The 16,652-nt window shown below is 55.9% G+C and overlaps 2 protein-coding genes across 2 annotated transcripts in view; one reads left to right on the top strand and one right to left on the bottom strand.

Moving 5' to 3' along the window:
- LOC137318082 (period circadian protein-like) overlaps positions 1-8,268 on the top strand; it is a 51,992-nt gene extending 43,724 nt beyond the window's left edge. The window contains exon 5 of the mRNA XM_067981049.1: positions 8,170-8,268. Coding sequence (XP_067837150.1) covers positions 8,170-8,268 — 99 coding nt within the window. The remainder of the gene's footprint in view (positions 1-8,169) is intronic.
- Positions 1-16,652, bottom strand: part of LOC137318081 (BRCA1-A complex subunit RAP80-like) — a gene marked incomplete at its 3' end in the record, with an annotated part of 92,435 nt that overhangs the window by 43,921 nt on the left and 31,862 nt on the right. The gene's annotated exons all lie outside the window — the stretch shown is intronic.

Genomic DNA, 16,652 nt, shown 5'->3' with positions numbered 1-16,652 from the left:
CACAGGGACCAGTACAGCACAGCACAGTCGATATCCACAGGGACCAGTACAGCACTGTCCATATCCACGGGAACCAGTGCAGCACAGTCCATATCCACAGGTACCAGTACAGCACCGTCCATATCCACAGGGACCAGTGCAGCACTGTCCATATCCACAGGGACCAGTACGGCACTGTCCATATCCACAGGGACCAGTACAGCACAGCACAGTCGATATCCACAGGGGCCAGTACAGCACTGTCCATATCCACAGGAACCAGTGCAGCACAGTCCATATCCACAGGTACCAGAACAGCACCGTCCATATCCTCAGGGACCAGGACAGCACCGTCCATATCCACAGGGACCAGGACAGCACCGTCCATATCCACAGGGACCAGTCCAGCACCGTCCATATCCACAGGGACCAGTACAGCACTGTCCATATCCACAGGGACCAGTGCAGCACCGTCCATATCCACAGGGACCAGGACAGCACCGTCCATATCCACAGGGACCAGTACAGCACCGTCCATATCCACACACATCAGGACAACACCGTCCACATCCACAGGGACCAGTACAGCACCGTCCATATCCACAGGGACCAGTACAGCACCGTCCATATCCACAGGGACCAGGACAGCACCGTCCATATCCACAGGGACCAGCACAGCACTGTCCATATCCACAGGGACCAGTGCAGCACCGTCCATATCCACAGGGACCAGTACAGCACCGTCCATATCCACAGGGACCAGCACAGCACCGTCCATATCCACAGGGACCAGCACAGCACCGTCCATATCCACAGGGACCAGCACAGCACCGTCCATATCCACAGGAACCAGGACAGCACCGTCCATATCCACAGGGACCAGAACAGCAACGTCCATATCCACAGGGACCAGGACAGCACCGTCCATATCCACAGACATCAGTACAGCACCGTCCATATCCACAGGGACCAGTACAGCACTGTCCATATCCACAGGCACCAGTACAGCACTGTCCATCCATATCCACAAGGACCAGTACAGCACTGTCCATATCCACAAGGACCAGTACAGCACCGTCCATATCCACAGACATCGGTTCAGCACCGTCCATATCCACAGGGACCAGTGCAGCACTGTCCACATCCACAGGGACCAGTACAGCACAGCACAGTCCATATCCACAGGTACCAGTACAGCACCGTCCATATCCTCAGGGACCAGTACAGCACCGTCCATATCCACAGGGAACAGTACAGCACCGTCCGTATCCACAGGGACCAGCACAGCTCCGTCCATATCCACAGGGACCAGTACAGCACCGTCCATATCCACAGGGACCAGGACAGCACCGTCCATATCCACAGGGACCAATACAGCACCGTCCATATCCACAGGGACCAATACAGCACCGTCCATATCCACAGGGACCAGTGAAGCACTGTCCATATCCACAGGGACCAGTACAGCACTGTCCATATCCACAGGGACCAGTACAGCACTGTCCATATCCACAGGGACCAGTACAGCACAGCACAGTCCATCTCCACAGGTACCAGTACAGCACCGTCCATATCCTCAGGGACCAGTACAGCACCGTCCATATCCACAGGGACCAGTACAGCACCGTCCGTATCCACAGGGACCAGCACAGCTCCGTCCAAATCCACAGGGACCAGTACAGCACAGCTCCGTCCATATCCACAGGGACCAGTACAGCACCGTCCATATCCACAGGGACCCGGACAGCACCGTCCATATCCACAGGGACCAATACAGCACCGTCCATATCCACAGGGACCAATACAGCACCGTCCATATCCACAGGGACCAGTGCAGCACTGTCCATATCCACAGGGACCAGTACAGCACTGTCCATATCCACAGGGACCAGTACAGCACTGTCCATATCCACAGGGACCAGTACAGCACAGCACAGTCGATATCCACAGGGGCCAGTACAGCACTGTCCATATCCACAGGAACCAGTGCAGCACAGTCCATATCCACAGGTACCAGTCCAGCACCGTCCATATCTACAGGGACCAGTGCAGCACTGTCCATATCCACAGGGACCAGTACAGCACTGTCCATATCCACAGGGACCAGTACAGCACAGCACAGTCGATATCCACAGGGGCCAGTACAGCACTGTCCATATCCACAGGAACCAGTGCAGCACAGTCCATATCCACAGGTACCAGAACAGCACCGTCCATATCCTCAGGTACCAGGACAGCACCGTCCACATCCACAGGGACCAGGACAGCACCGTCCATATCCACAGGGACCAGGACAGCACCGTCCATATCCACAGGGACCAGGACAGCACCGTCCATATCCACAGGGACCAGGACAGCACCGTCCATATCCACAGGGACCAGTACAGCACTGTCCATATCCACAGGGACCAGTGCAGCACCGTCCATATCCACAGGGACCAGTACAGCACCGTCCATATCCACAGGGACCAGGACAGCACCGTCCATATCCACAGGGACCAGCACAGCACTGTCCATATCCACAGGGACCAGTGCAGCACCGTCCATATCCACAGGGACAAGTACAGCACCGTCCATATCCACAGGGACCAGCACAGCACCGTCCATATCCACAGGGACCAGAACAGCACCGTCCATATCCACAGGGACCAGTGCAGCACCGTCCATATCCACAGGGAACAGTACAGCACTGTCCATATCCACAGGGACCAATACAGCACTGTCCATATCCACAGGGACCAGTACAGCACCGTCCATATCCACAGGGACCAGTGCAGCACCGTCCATATCCACAGGGACCAGAACAGCACTGTCCATATCCACAAGGACCAGTACAGCACCGTCCATATCCACAGACATCAGTGCAGCATCGTCCATATCCACAGGGACCAGTCCAGCACCGTCCTTATCCACAGGGACCAGGACAGCACTGTCCATATCCACAGGGACCAGAACAGCACCATCCATATCCACAGGGACCAGTACAGCACCGTCCATATCCACAGGGACCGGTACAGCACCGTCCATATCCACAGACATCAGTGCAGCACCGTCCATATCCACAGGGACCAATACAGCACCGTCCATCTCCACAGGGGCCAGTACAGCACTGTCCATATCCACAGGGACCAGAACAGCACCATCTATATCCACAGGGACCAGTACAGCACCGTCCATATCCACAGGGACCGGTACAACACCGTCCATATCCACAGGGACCAGCACAGCACTGTCCATATCCACAAGGACCAGTACAGCACCGTCCATATCCACAGACATCGGTTCAGCACCGTCCATATCCACAGCGACCAGTGCAGCACTGTCCACATCCACAGGGACCAGTACAGCACTGTCCATATCCACAGGGACCAGTACAGCACAGCACAGTCCATATCCACAGGTACCAGTACAGCACCGTCCATATCCTCAGGGACCAGTACAGCACCGTCCATATCCACAGGGACCAGTACAGCACCGTCCGTATCCACAGGGACCAGCACAGCTCCGTCCATATCCACAGGGACCAGTACAGCACCGTCCATATCCACAGGGACCAGGACAGCACCGTCCATATCCACAGGGACCAATACAGCACCGTCCATATCCACAGGGACCAGTACAGCACTGTCCATATCCACAGGGACCAGTACAGCACCGTCCATATCCACAGGGACCAGTACAGCACCGTCCGTATCCACAGGGACCAGCACAGCTCCGTCCATATCCACAGGGACCAGTACAGCACAGCTCCGTCCATATCCACAGGGACCAGTACAGCACCGTCCATATCCACAGGGACCAGGACAGCACCGTCCATATCCACAGGGACCAATACAGCACCGTCCATATCCACAGGGACAAATACAGCACCGTCCATATCCACAGGGACCAGTGCAGCACTGTCCATATCCACAGGGACCAGTACAGCACTGTCCATATCCACAGGGACCAGTACAGCAGAGCACAGTCGATATCGACAGGGACCAGTACAGCACTGTCCATATCCACAGGAACCAGTGCAGCACAGTCCATATCCACAGGTACCAGTACAGCACCGTCCATATCCACAGGGACCAGTGCAGCACTGTCCATATCCACAGGGACCAGTACAGCACTGTCCATATCCACAGGGACCAGTACAGCACAGCACTGTCCATATCCACAGGAACCAGTGCAGCACAGTCCATATCCACAGGTACCAGAACAGCACCGTTCATATCCTCAGGGACCAGGACAGCACCGTCCATATCCACAGGGACCAGGACAGCACCGTCCATATCCACAGGGACCAGTCCAGCACCGTCCATATCCACAGGGACCAGTACAGCACTGTCCATATCCACAGGGACCAGTGCAGCACCGTCCATATCCACAGGGACCAGGACAGCACCGTCCATATCCACAGGGACCAGTACAGCACCGTCCATATCCACACACATCAGGACAACACCGTCCACATCCACAGGGACCAGTACAGCACCGTCCATATCCACAGGGACCAGTACAGCACCGTCCATATCCACAGGGACCAGGACAGCACCGTCCATATCCACAGGGACCAGCACAGCACTGTCCATATCCACAGGGACCAGTGCAGCACCGTCCATATCCACAGGGACCAGTACAGCACCGTCCATATCCACAGGGACCAGCACAGCACCGTCCATATCCACAGGGACCAGCACAGCACCGTCCATATCCACAGGAACCAGAACAGCACCGTCCATATCCACAGGGACCAGTGCAGCACCGTCCATATCCACAGGGAACAGTACAGCACTGTCCATATCCACAGGGACCAATACAGCACTGTCCATATCCACAGGGACCAGTACAGCACCGTCCATATCCACAGGGACCAGTGCAGCACCGTCCATATCCACAGGGACCAGAACAGCACTGTCCATATCCACAAGGACCAGTACAGCACCGTCCATATCCACAGACATCAGTGCATCACCGTCCATATCCACAGGGACCAATACAGCACCGTCCATCTCCACAGGGGCCAGTACAGCACTGTCCATATCCACAGGGACCAGAACAGCACCATCTATATCCACAGGGACCAGTACAGCACCGTCCATATCCACAGGGACCGGTACAGCACCGTCCATATCCACAGGGACCAGCACAGCACCATCCATATCCACAGGGACCGGTACAGCACTGTCCATATCCACAGGGACCAGCACAGCACCGTCCATATCCACAGGGACCAGCACAGCACCGTCCATATCCACTGGGACCAGAACAGCACCGTCCTATTCCACAGGGACCAGAACGGCACCGTCCATATCCACAGGGACCAGTACAGCACTGTCCATATCCACCGGGGCCAGTACAGCACTGTCCATATCCACAAGGACCAGTACAGCACTGTCCATATCCACAGGGACCAGTACAGCACTGTCCATATCCACAGGGACCAGGACAGCACTGTCCATATCCACAGGGACCAGTACAGCACTGTCCATATCCACAGGGACCAGTACAGCACTGTCCATATCCACAGGGAACAGAATAGCACTGTCCATATCCACAGGGAACAGAACGGCACCGTCCATATCCACAGGGACCAGTACAGCACTGTCCATATCCACAGGGACCAGTACAGCACTGTCCATATCCACAGGGACCAGCACAGCACCGTCCATATCCACAGGGACCAGAACAGCACTGTCCATATCCACAGGGACCAGGACAGCACTGTCCATATCCACAGGGACCAGCACAGCACCGTCCATATCCACATGGACCAGAACAGCACCGTCCATATCCACAGGGACCAGTACAGCACCGTCCATATCCACAGGGACCAGTACAGCACCGTCCATATCCACAGGGACCAGCACAGCACTGTCCATATCCACAGGGACCAGAACAGCACCGTCCATATCCACAGGGACCAGTACAGCACTGTCCATATCCACAGGGACCAGCACAGCACCGTCCATATCCACAGGGACCAGAACAGCACCATACACACCCATCGGGACCAGTAAAGCACTGTCCATATCCACAGGGACCATTATGGCACTGTCCATATCCACAGGGACCAGTACGGCACTGTCCATATCCACAGGGACCAGGACAGCTCCGTCCATATCCACAGGGACCAGTGCAGCACCGTCCATATCCACAGGGACCAGAACAGCACCGTCCATATCCACAGGGACCAGAACAGCACTGTCCATATCCACAGGGAACAGAATAGCACCGTCCATATCCACAGGGAGCAGAACAGCACCGTCCATATCCACAGGGACCAGAACGGCACCGTCCATATCCACAGGGACCAGAACAGCACCGTCCATATCCACAGGGACCAGAACGGCACCGTCCATATACACAGGGACACGTACGGCACCGTCCATATCCACAGGGACCAGTCCAGCACCGTCCATATCCACAGGGACCAGTTCAGCACCGTCCATTTCCACAGGGACCAGCACAGCACTGTCCATGTCCACAGGGACCAGTACAGCACTGTCCATATCCACAGGGACCAGTACAGCACAGCACAGTCGATATCCACAGGGACCAGTACAGCACCGTCCATATCCACAGGGACCAGTACAGCACCGTCCATATCCACCGGGGCCAGTACAGCACTGTCCATATCCACAAGGACCAGTACAGCACTGTCCATATCCACAGGGACCAGTACAGCACCGTCCATATCCACAGGGAGCAGAACAGCACCGTCCATATCCACAGGGACCAGAACGGCACCGTCCATATCCACAGGGACCAGAACAGCACCGTCCATATCCACAGGGACCAGAACGGCACCGTCCATATCCACAGGGACACGTACGGCACCGTCCATATCCACAGGGACCAGTCCAGCACCGTCCATATCCACAGGGACCAGTGCAGCACCGTCCATATCCACAGGGACCAGAACAGCACTGTCCATATCCACAAGGACCAGTACAGCACCGTCCATATCCACAGACATCAGTGCATCACCGTCCATATCCACAGGGACCAATACAGCACCGTCCATCTCCACAGGGGCCAGTACAGCACTGTCCATATCCACAGGGACCAGAACAGCACCATCTATATCCACAGGGACCAGTACAGCACCGTCCATATCCACAGGGACCGGTACAGCACCGTCCATATCCACAGGGACCAGCACAGCACCGTCCATATCCACAGGGACCGGTACAGCACTGTCCATATCCACAGGGACCAGCACAGCACCGTCCATATCCACAGGGACCAGCACAGCACCGTCCATATCCACAGGGACCAGAACAGCACCGTCCATATCCACAGGGACCAGAACGGCACCGTCCATATCCACAGGGACCAGTACAGCACTGTCCATATCCACCGGGGCCAGTACAGCACTATCCATATCCACAAGGACCAGTACAGCACTGTCCCTATCCACAGGGACCAGTACAGCACTGTCCATATCCACAGGGACCAGGACAGCACTGTCCATATCCACAGGGACCAGTACAGCACTGTCCATATCCACAGGGACCAGTACAGCACTGTCCATATCCACAGGGAACAGAATAGCACTGTCCATATCCACAGGGAACAGAACGGCACCGTCCATATCCACAGGGACCAGTACAGCACTGTCCATATCCACAGGGACCAGTACAGCACTGTCCATATCCACAGGGACCAGCACAGCACCGTCCATATCCACAGGGACCAGAACAGCACTGTCCATATCCACAGGGACCAGGACAGCACTGTCCATATCCACAGGGACCAGCACAGCACCGTCCATATCCACAGGGACCAGAACAGCACCGTCCATATCCACAGGGATCAGTACAGCACCGTCCATATCCACAGGGACCAGAACAGCACCGTCCATATCCATCGGGACCAGCACAGCACCGTCCATATCCACAGGGACCAGAACAGCACCTTCCATATCCACAGGGACCAGTACAGCACCGTCCATATCCACAGGGACCAGTACAGCACCGTCCATATCCACAGGGACCAGCACAGCACTGTCCATATCCACAGGGACCAGAACAGCACCGTCCATATCCACAGGGACCAGTACAGCACTGTCCATATCCACAGGGACCAGCACAGCACCGTCCATATCCACAGGGACCAGAACAGCACCATACACACCCATCGGGACCAGTAAAGCACTGTCCATATCCACAGGGACCATTATGGCACTGTCCATATCCACAGGGACCATACGGCACTGTCCATATCCACAGGGACCAGTACGGCACTGTCCATATCCACAGGGACCAGAACAGCACCATACACACCCATCGGGACCAGTAAAGCACTGTCCATATCCACAGGGACCATTATGGCACTGTCCATATCCACAGGGACCATACGGCACTGTCCATATCCACAAGGACCAGGACAGCACTGTCCATATCCACAGGGGCCAGTACAGCACTGTCCATCTCCACAGGGACCAGTGCAGCACTGTCCATATCCACAGGGACCAGTACAGCACTCTCAATATCCACACACATCATTACAGCACCGTCCATACCCACAGGGACCATTCCAGCACCGTCCATATCCACAGGGACCAGTACAGCACTGCTCACATCCACAGGGACCAGTACAGCACTCTCCATATCCACAGGGACCAGTACAGCACCGTACACAGCCACAGGGACGAGTGCAGCACCTTATACACCCACAGGGACCAGTCCAGAACCGTCCATATCTGCAGGGACCAGTACAGCACCGTCCATATCCACAGGGACCAGGACAGCACTGACCATATCCACAGGGAACAGTACAGCACTGTCCATATCCACAGGGAACAGAATAGCACTGTCCATATCCACAGGGACCAGTACGGCACTGTCCATATCCACAGGGACCAGTACAGCACTGTCCATATCCACAGGGACCAGTACAGCACTGTCCATATCCACAGGGACCAGTACAGCACTGTCCATATCCACAGGGACCAGTACAGCACTGTCCATATCCACAGGGACCAGTACAGCACTGTCCATATCCACAGGGACCAGTACAGCACTGTCCATATCCACAGGGACCAGAACAGCACTGTCCATATCCACAGGGACCAGTACAGCACTGTCCATATCCACAGGGACCAGTACAGCACCGTCCGTATCCACAGGGACCAGTACAGCACCGTCAATATCCACAGGGACCAGAACAGCACTGTCCATATCCACAGGGACCATACGGCACTGTCCATATCCACAGGGACCAGTACGGCACCGTCCATATCCACAGGGACCAGAACAGCACCGTCCATATCCACAGGGACCAGTACAGCACTGTCCATATCCACAGACATCAGTACAGCACCGTTCGAATCCACAGGGACCAGTACAGCACTGTCCATATCCACAGGGACCAGTACGGCACCGTCCATATCCACAGGGACCAGTGCAGCACTGTCCATATCCACAGACATCAGTACAGCACCGTTCAAATCCACAGGGACCAGTACAGCACTGTCCATATCCACAGGGACCAGAACAGCACCGTCCATATCCACAGGGACCAGGACAGCACCGTACAAACCCACAGGGACCAGTGCAGCACCGTACACAGCTACAGGGACGAGTGCAGTACCTTATACACCCACAGGGACCAGTCCAGAAGCGTCCATATCTGCAGGGACCAGTACAGCACTGTCCATATCCACAGGGACCAGTACAGCACTGTCCATATCCACAGGGACCAGTACAGCACCGTCCATATCCACAGGGACCAGTACAGCACCGTCCATATCCACAGGGACCAGTACAGCACCGTCCATATCCACAGACATCAGTTCAGCACCGTCCATATCCACAGGGACCAGTGCAGCACTGTCCACATCCACAGGGACCAGTACAGCACTGTCCATATCCACAGGGACCAGTACAGCACAGCACAGTCCATATCCACAGGTACCAGTACAGCACCGTCCATATCCTCAGGGACCAGGACAGCACCGTCCATATCCACAGGGACCAGTACAGCACCGTCCGTATCCACAGGGACCAGCACAGCTCCGTCCATATCCACAGGGACCAGTACAGCACCGTCCATATCCACAGGGACCAGGACAGCACCGTCCATATCCACAGGGACCAATACAGCACCGTCCATATCCACAGGGACCAGTACAGCACTGTCCATATCCACAGGGACCAGTACAGCACCGTCCATATCCACAGGGACCAGTACAGCACCGTCCGTATCCACAGGGACCAGCACAGCTCCGTCCATATCCACAGGGACCAGTACAGCACAGCTCCGTCCATATCCACAGGGACCAGTACAGCACCGTCCATATCCACAGGGACCAGGACAGCACCGTCCATATCCACAGGGACCAATACAGCACCGTCCATATCCACAGGGACAAATACAGCACCGTCCATATCCACAGGGACCAGTGCAGCACTGTCCATATCCACAGGGACCAGTACAGCACTGTCCATATCCACAGGGACCAGTACAGCACAGCACAGTCGATATCCACAGGGACCAGTACAGCACTGTCCATATCCACAGGAACCAGTGCAGCACAGTCCATATCCACAGGTACCAGTACAGCACCGTCCATATCCACAGGGACCAGTGCAGCACTGTCCATATCCACAGGGACCAGTACAGCACTGTCCAGATCCACAGGGACCAGTACAGCACAGCACAGTCGATATCCACAGGGGCCAGTGCAGCACTGTCCATATCCACAGGAACCAGTGCAGCACAGTCCATATCCACAGGTACCAGAACAGCACCGTCCATATCCTCAGGGACCAGGACAGCACCGTCCATATCCACAGGGACCAGGACAGCACCGTCCATATCCACAGGGACCAGTCCAGCACCGTCCATATCCACAGGGACCAGTACAGCACTGTCCATATCCACAGGGACCAGTGCAGCACCGTCCATATCCACAGGGACCAGGACAGCACCGTCCATATCCACAGGGACCAGTACAGCACCGTCCATATCCACACACATCAGGACAACACCGTCCACATCCACAGGGACCAGTACAGCACCGTCCATATCCACAGGGACCAGGACAGCACCGTCCATATCCACAGGGACCAGCACAGCACTGTCCATATCCACAGGGACCAGTGCAGCACCGTCCATATCCACAGGGACCAGTGCAGCACCGTCCATATCCACAGGGAACAGCGCAGCACCGTCCATATCCACAGGGACCAGCGCAGCACCGTCCATATCCACAGGGACCAGCACAGCACCGTCCATATCCCCAGGGACCAGCACAGCACCGTCCATATCCACAGGAACCAGGACAACACCGTCCATATCCACAGGGACCAGAACAGCAACGTCCATATCCACAGGGACCAGGACAGCACCGTCCATATCCACAGACATCAGTACAGCACCGTCCATATCCACAGGGACCAGTACAGCACTGTCCATATCCACAGGCACCAGTACAGCACTGTCCATATCCACAAGGACCAGTACAGCACCGTCCATATCCACAGGGACCAGTACAGCACCGTCCGTATCCACAGGGACCAGCACAGCTCCGTCCATATCCACAGGGACCAGTACAGCACCGTCCATATCCACAGGGACCAGGACAGCACCGTCCATATCCACAGGGACCAATACAGCACCGTCCATATCCACAGGGACCAGTGCAGCACTGTCCATATCCACAGACATCAGTACAGCACCGTTCAAATCCACAGGGACCAGTACAGCACTGTCCATATCCATAGGGACCAGTACAGCACTGTCCATATCCACAGGCACCAGTACAGCAATGACCATATCCACAAGGACCAGTACAGCACTGTCCATATCCACAGGCACCAGTACAGCAATGACCATATCCACAAGGACCAGTACAGCACTGTCCATATCCACAAGGACCAGTGCAGCACCGTCCATATCCACAGGGACCAGTACAGCACCGTCCATATCCACAGGGACCAGTACAGCACCGTCCATATCCACAGGGACCAGTACAGCACCGTCCATATCCACAGACATCAGTTCAGCACCGTCCATATCCACAGGGACCAGTGCAGCACTGTCCACATCCACAGGGACCAGTACAGCACTGTCCATATCCACAGGGACCAGTACAGCACAGCACAGTCCATATCCACAGGTACCAGTACAGCACCGTCCATATCCTCAGGGACCAGTACAGCACCGTCCATATCCACAGGGACCAGTACAGCACCGTCCGTATCCACAGGGACCAGCACAGCTCCGTCCATATCCACAGGGACCAGTACAGCACCGTCCATATCCACAGGGACCAGGACAGCACCGTCCATATCCACAGGGACCAATACAGCACCGTCCATATCCACAGGGACCAGTACAGCACTGTCCATATCCACAGGGACCAGTACAGCACCGTCCATATCCACAGGGACCAGTACAGCACCGTCCGTATCCACAGGGACCAGCACAGCTCCGTCCATATCCACAGGGACCAGTGCAGCACAGCTCCGTCCATATCCACAGGGACCAGTACAGCACCGTCCATATCCACAGGGACCAGGACAGCACCGTCCATATCCACAGGGACCAATACAGCACCGTCCATATCCACAGGGACAAATACAGCACCGTCCATATCCACAGGGACCAGTGCAGCACTGTCCATATCCACAGGGACCAGTACAGCACTGTCCATATCCACAGGGACCAGTACAGCACAGCACAGTCGATATCCACAGGGACCAGTACAGCACTGTCCATATCCACAGGTACCAGTGCAGCACAGTCCATATCCACAGGTACCAGTACAGCACCGTCCATATCCACAGGGACCAGTGCAGCACTGTCCATATCCACAGGGACCAGTACAGCACTGTCCATATCCACAGGGACCAGTACAGCACAGCACAGTCGATATCCACAGGGGCCAGTGCAGCACTGTCCATATCCACAGGAACCAGTGCAGCACAGTCCATATCCACAGGTACCAGAACAGCACCGTCCATATCCTCAGGGACCAGGACAGCACCGTCCATATCCACAGGGACCAGGACAGCACCGTCCATATCCACAGGGACCAGTCCAGCACCGTCCATATCCACAGGGACCAGTACAGCACTGTCCATATCCACAGGGACCAGTGCAGCACCGTCCATATCCACAGGGACCAGGACAGCACCGTCCATATCCACAGGGACCAGTACAGCACCGTCCATATCCACACACATCAGGACAACACCGTCCACATCCACAGGGACCAGTACAGCACCGTCCATATCCACAGGGACCAGTACAGCACCGTCCATATCCACAGGGACCAGGACAGCACCGTCCATATCCACAGGGACCAGCACAGCACTGTCCATATCCACAGGGACCAGTGCAGCACCGTCCATATCCACAGGGACCAGTACAGCACCGTCCATATCCACAGGGACCAGCACAGCACCGTCCATATCCACAGGGACCAGCACAGCACCGTCCATATCCACAGGGACCAGCACAGCACCGTCCATATCCACAGGAACCAGGACAGCACCGTCCATATCCACAGGGACCAGAACAGCAACGTCCATATCCACAGGGACCAGGACAGCACCGTCCATATCCACAGACATCAGTACAGCACCGTCCATATCCACAGGGACCAGTACAGCACTGTCCATATCCACAGGCACCAGTACAGCACTGTCCATATCCACAAGGACCAGTACAGCACTGTCCATATCCACAAGGACCAGTACAGCACCGTCCATATCCACAGACATCGGTTCAGCACCGTCCATATCCACAGGGACCAGTGCAGCACTGTCCACATCCACAGGGACCAGTACAGCACAGCACAGTCCATATCCACAGGTACCAGTACAGCACCGTCCATATCCTCAGGGACCAGTACAGCACCGTCCATATCCACAGGGACCAGTACAGCACCGTCCGTATCCACAGGGACCAGCACAGCTCCGTCCATATCCACAGGGACCAGTACAGCACCGTCCATATCCACAGGGACCAGGACAGCACCGTCCATATCCACAGGGACCAATACAGCACCGTCCATATCCACAGGGACCAGTGCAGCACTGTCCATATCCACAGACATCAGTACAGCACCGTTCAAATCCACAGGGACCAGTACAGCACTGTCCATATCCACAGGGACCAGAACAGCACCGTCCATATCCACAGGGACCAGGACAGCACCGTACAAACCCACAGGGACCAGTGCAGCACCGTACACAGCGACAGGGACGAGTGCAGCACCTTATACACCCACAGGGACCAGTCCAGAAGCGTCCATATCTGCAGGGACCAGTACAGCACTGTCCATAGCCACAGGGACCAGTACAGCACTGTCCATATCCACAGGGACCAGTACAGCACCGTCCATATCCACAGGGACCAGTACAGCACCGTCCATATCCATAGGGACCAGTACAGCACTGTCCATATCCACAGGCACCAGTACAGCAATGACCATATCCACAAGGACCAGTACAGCACTGTCCATATCCACAGGCACCAGTACAGCAATGACCATATCCACAAGGACCAGTACAGCACTGTCCATATCCACAAGGACCAGTGCAGCACCGTCCATATCCACAGGAACCAGTACAGCACCGTCCATATCCACAGGGACCAGTACAGCACCGTCCATATCCACAGGGACCAGTACAGCACCGTCCATATCCACAGACATCGGTTCAGCACCGTCCATATCCACAGGGACCAGTGCAGCACTGTCCACATCCACAGGGACCAGTACAGCACTGTCCATATCCACAGGGACCAGTACAGCACAGCACAGTCCATATCCACAGGTACCAGTACAGCACCGTCCATATCCTCAGGGACCAGTACAGCACCGTCCATATCCACAGGGACCAGTACAGCACCGTCCGTATCCACAGGGACCAGCACAGCTCCGTCCATATCCACAGGGACCAGTACAGCACCGTCCATATCCACAGGGACCAGGACAGCACCGTCCATATCCACAGGGACCAATACAGCACCGTCCATATCCACAGGGACCAGTACAGCACTGTCCATATCCACAGGGACCAGTACAGCACCGTCCATATCCACAGGGACCAGTACAGCACCGTCCGTATCCACAGGGACCAGCACAGCTCCGTCCATATCCACAGGGACCAGTACAGCACAGCTCCGTCCATATCCACAGGGACCAGTACAGCACCGTCCATATCCACAGGGACCAGGACAGCACCGTCCATATCCACAGGGACCAATACAGCACCGTCCATATCCACAGGGACAAATACAGCACCGTCCATATCCACAGGGACCAGTGCAGCACTGTCCATATCCACAGGGACCAGTACAGCACTGTCCATATCCACAGGGACCAGTACAGCACAGCACAGTCGATATCCACAGGGACCAGTACAGCACTGTCCATATCCACAGGAACCAGTGCAGCACAGTCCATATCCACAGGTACCAGTACAGCACCGTCCATATCCACAGGGACCAGTGCAGCACTGTCCATATCCACAGGGACCAGTACAGCACTGTCCATATCCACAGGGACCAGTACAGCACAGCACAGTCGATATCCACAGGGGCCAGTACAGCACTGTCCATATCCACAGGAACCAGTGCAGCACAGTCCATATCCACAGGTACCAGAACAGCACCGTCCATATCCTCAGGGACCAGGACAGCACCGTCCATATCCACAGGGACCAGGACAGCACCGTCCATATCCACAGGGACCAGTCCAGCACCGTCCATATCCACAGGGACCAGTACAGCACTGTCCATATCCACAGGGACCAGTGCAGCACCGTCCATATCCACAGGGACCAGGACAGCACCGTCCATATCCACAGGGACCAGTACAGCACCGTCCATATCCACACACATCAGGACAACACCGTCCACATCCACAGGGACCAGTACAGCACCGTCCATATCCACAGGGACCAGTACAGCACCGTCCATATCCACAGGGACCAGGACAGCACCGTCCATATCCACAGGGACCAGCACAGCACTGTCCATATCCACAGGGACCAGTGCAGCACCGTCCATATCCACAGGGACCAGTACAGCACCGTCCATATCCACAGGGACCAGCACAGCACCGTCCATATCCACAGGGACCAGCACAGCACCGTCCATATCCACAGGGACCAGCACAGCACCGTCCATATCCACAGGAACCAGGACAGCACCGTCCATATCCACAGGGACCAGAACAGCAACGTCCATATCCACAGGGACCAGGACAGCACCGTCCATATCCACAGACATCAGTACAGCACCGTCCATATCCACAGGGACCAGTACAGCACTGTCCATATCCACAGGCACCAGTACAGCACTGTCCATATCCACAAGGACCAGTACAGCACTGTCCATATCCACAAGGACCAGTACAGCACCGTCCATATCCACAGACATCGGTTCAGCACCGTCCATATCCACAGGGACCAGTGCAGCACTGTCCACATCCACAGGGACCAGTACAGCACAGCACAGTCCATATCCACAGGTACCAGTACAGCACCGTCCATATCCTCAGGGACCAGTACAGCACCGTCCATATCCACAGGGACCAGTACAGCACCGTCCGTATCCACAGGGACCAGCACAGCTCCGTCCATATCCACAGGGACCAGTACAGCACCGTCCATATCCACAGGGACCAGGACAGCACCGTCCATATCCACAGGGACCAATACAGCACC

This window comes from Heptranchias perlo, unplaced genomic scaffold (genome assembly GCF_035084215.1).
Source record: "Heptranchias perlo isolate sHepPer1 unplaced genomic scaffold, sHepPer1.hap1 HAP1_SCAFFOLD_643, whole genome shotgun sequence".
Taxonomy (NCBI): domain Eukaryota; kingdom Metazoa; phylum Chordata; class Chondrichthyes; order Hexanchiformes; family Hexanchidae; genus Heptranchias; species Heptranchias perlo.
Note: the sequence above shows the minus strand (reverse complement) of the source record. Positions and strands in the feature narration are given on the sequence as shown.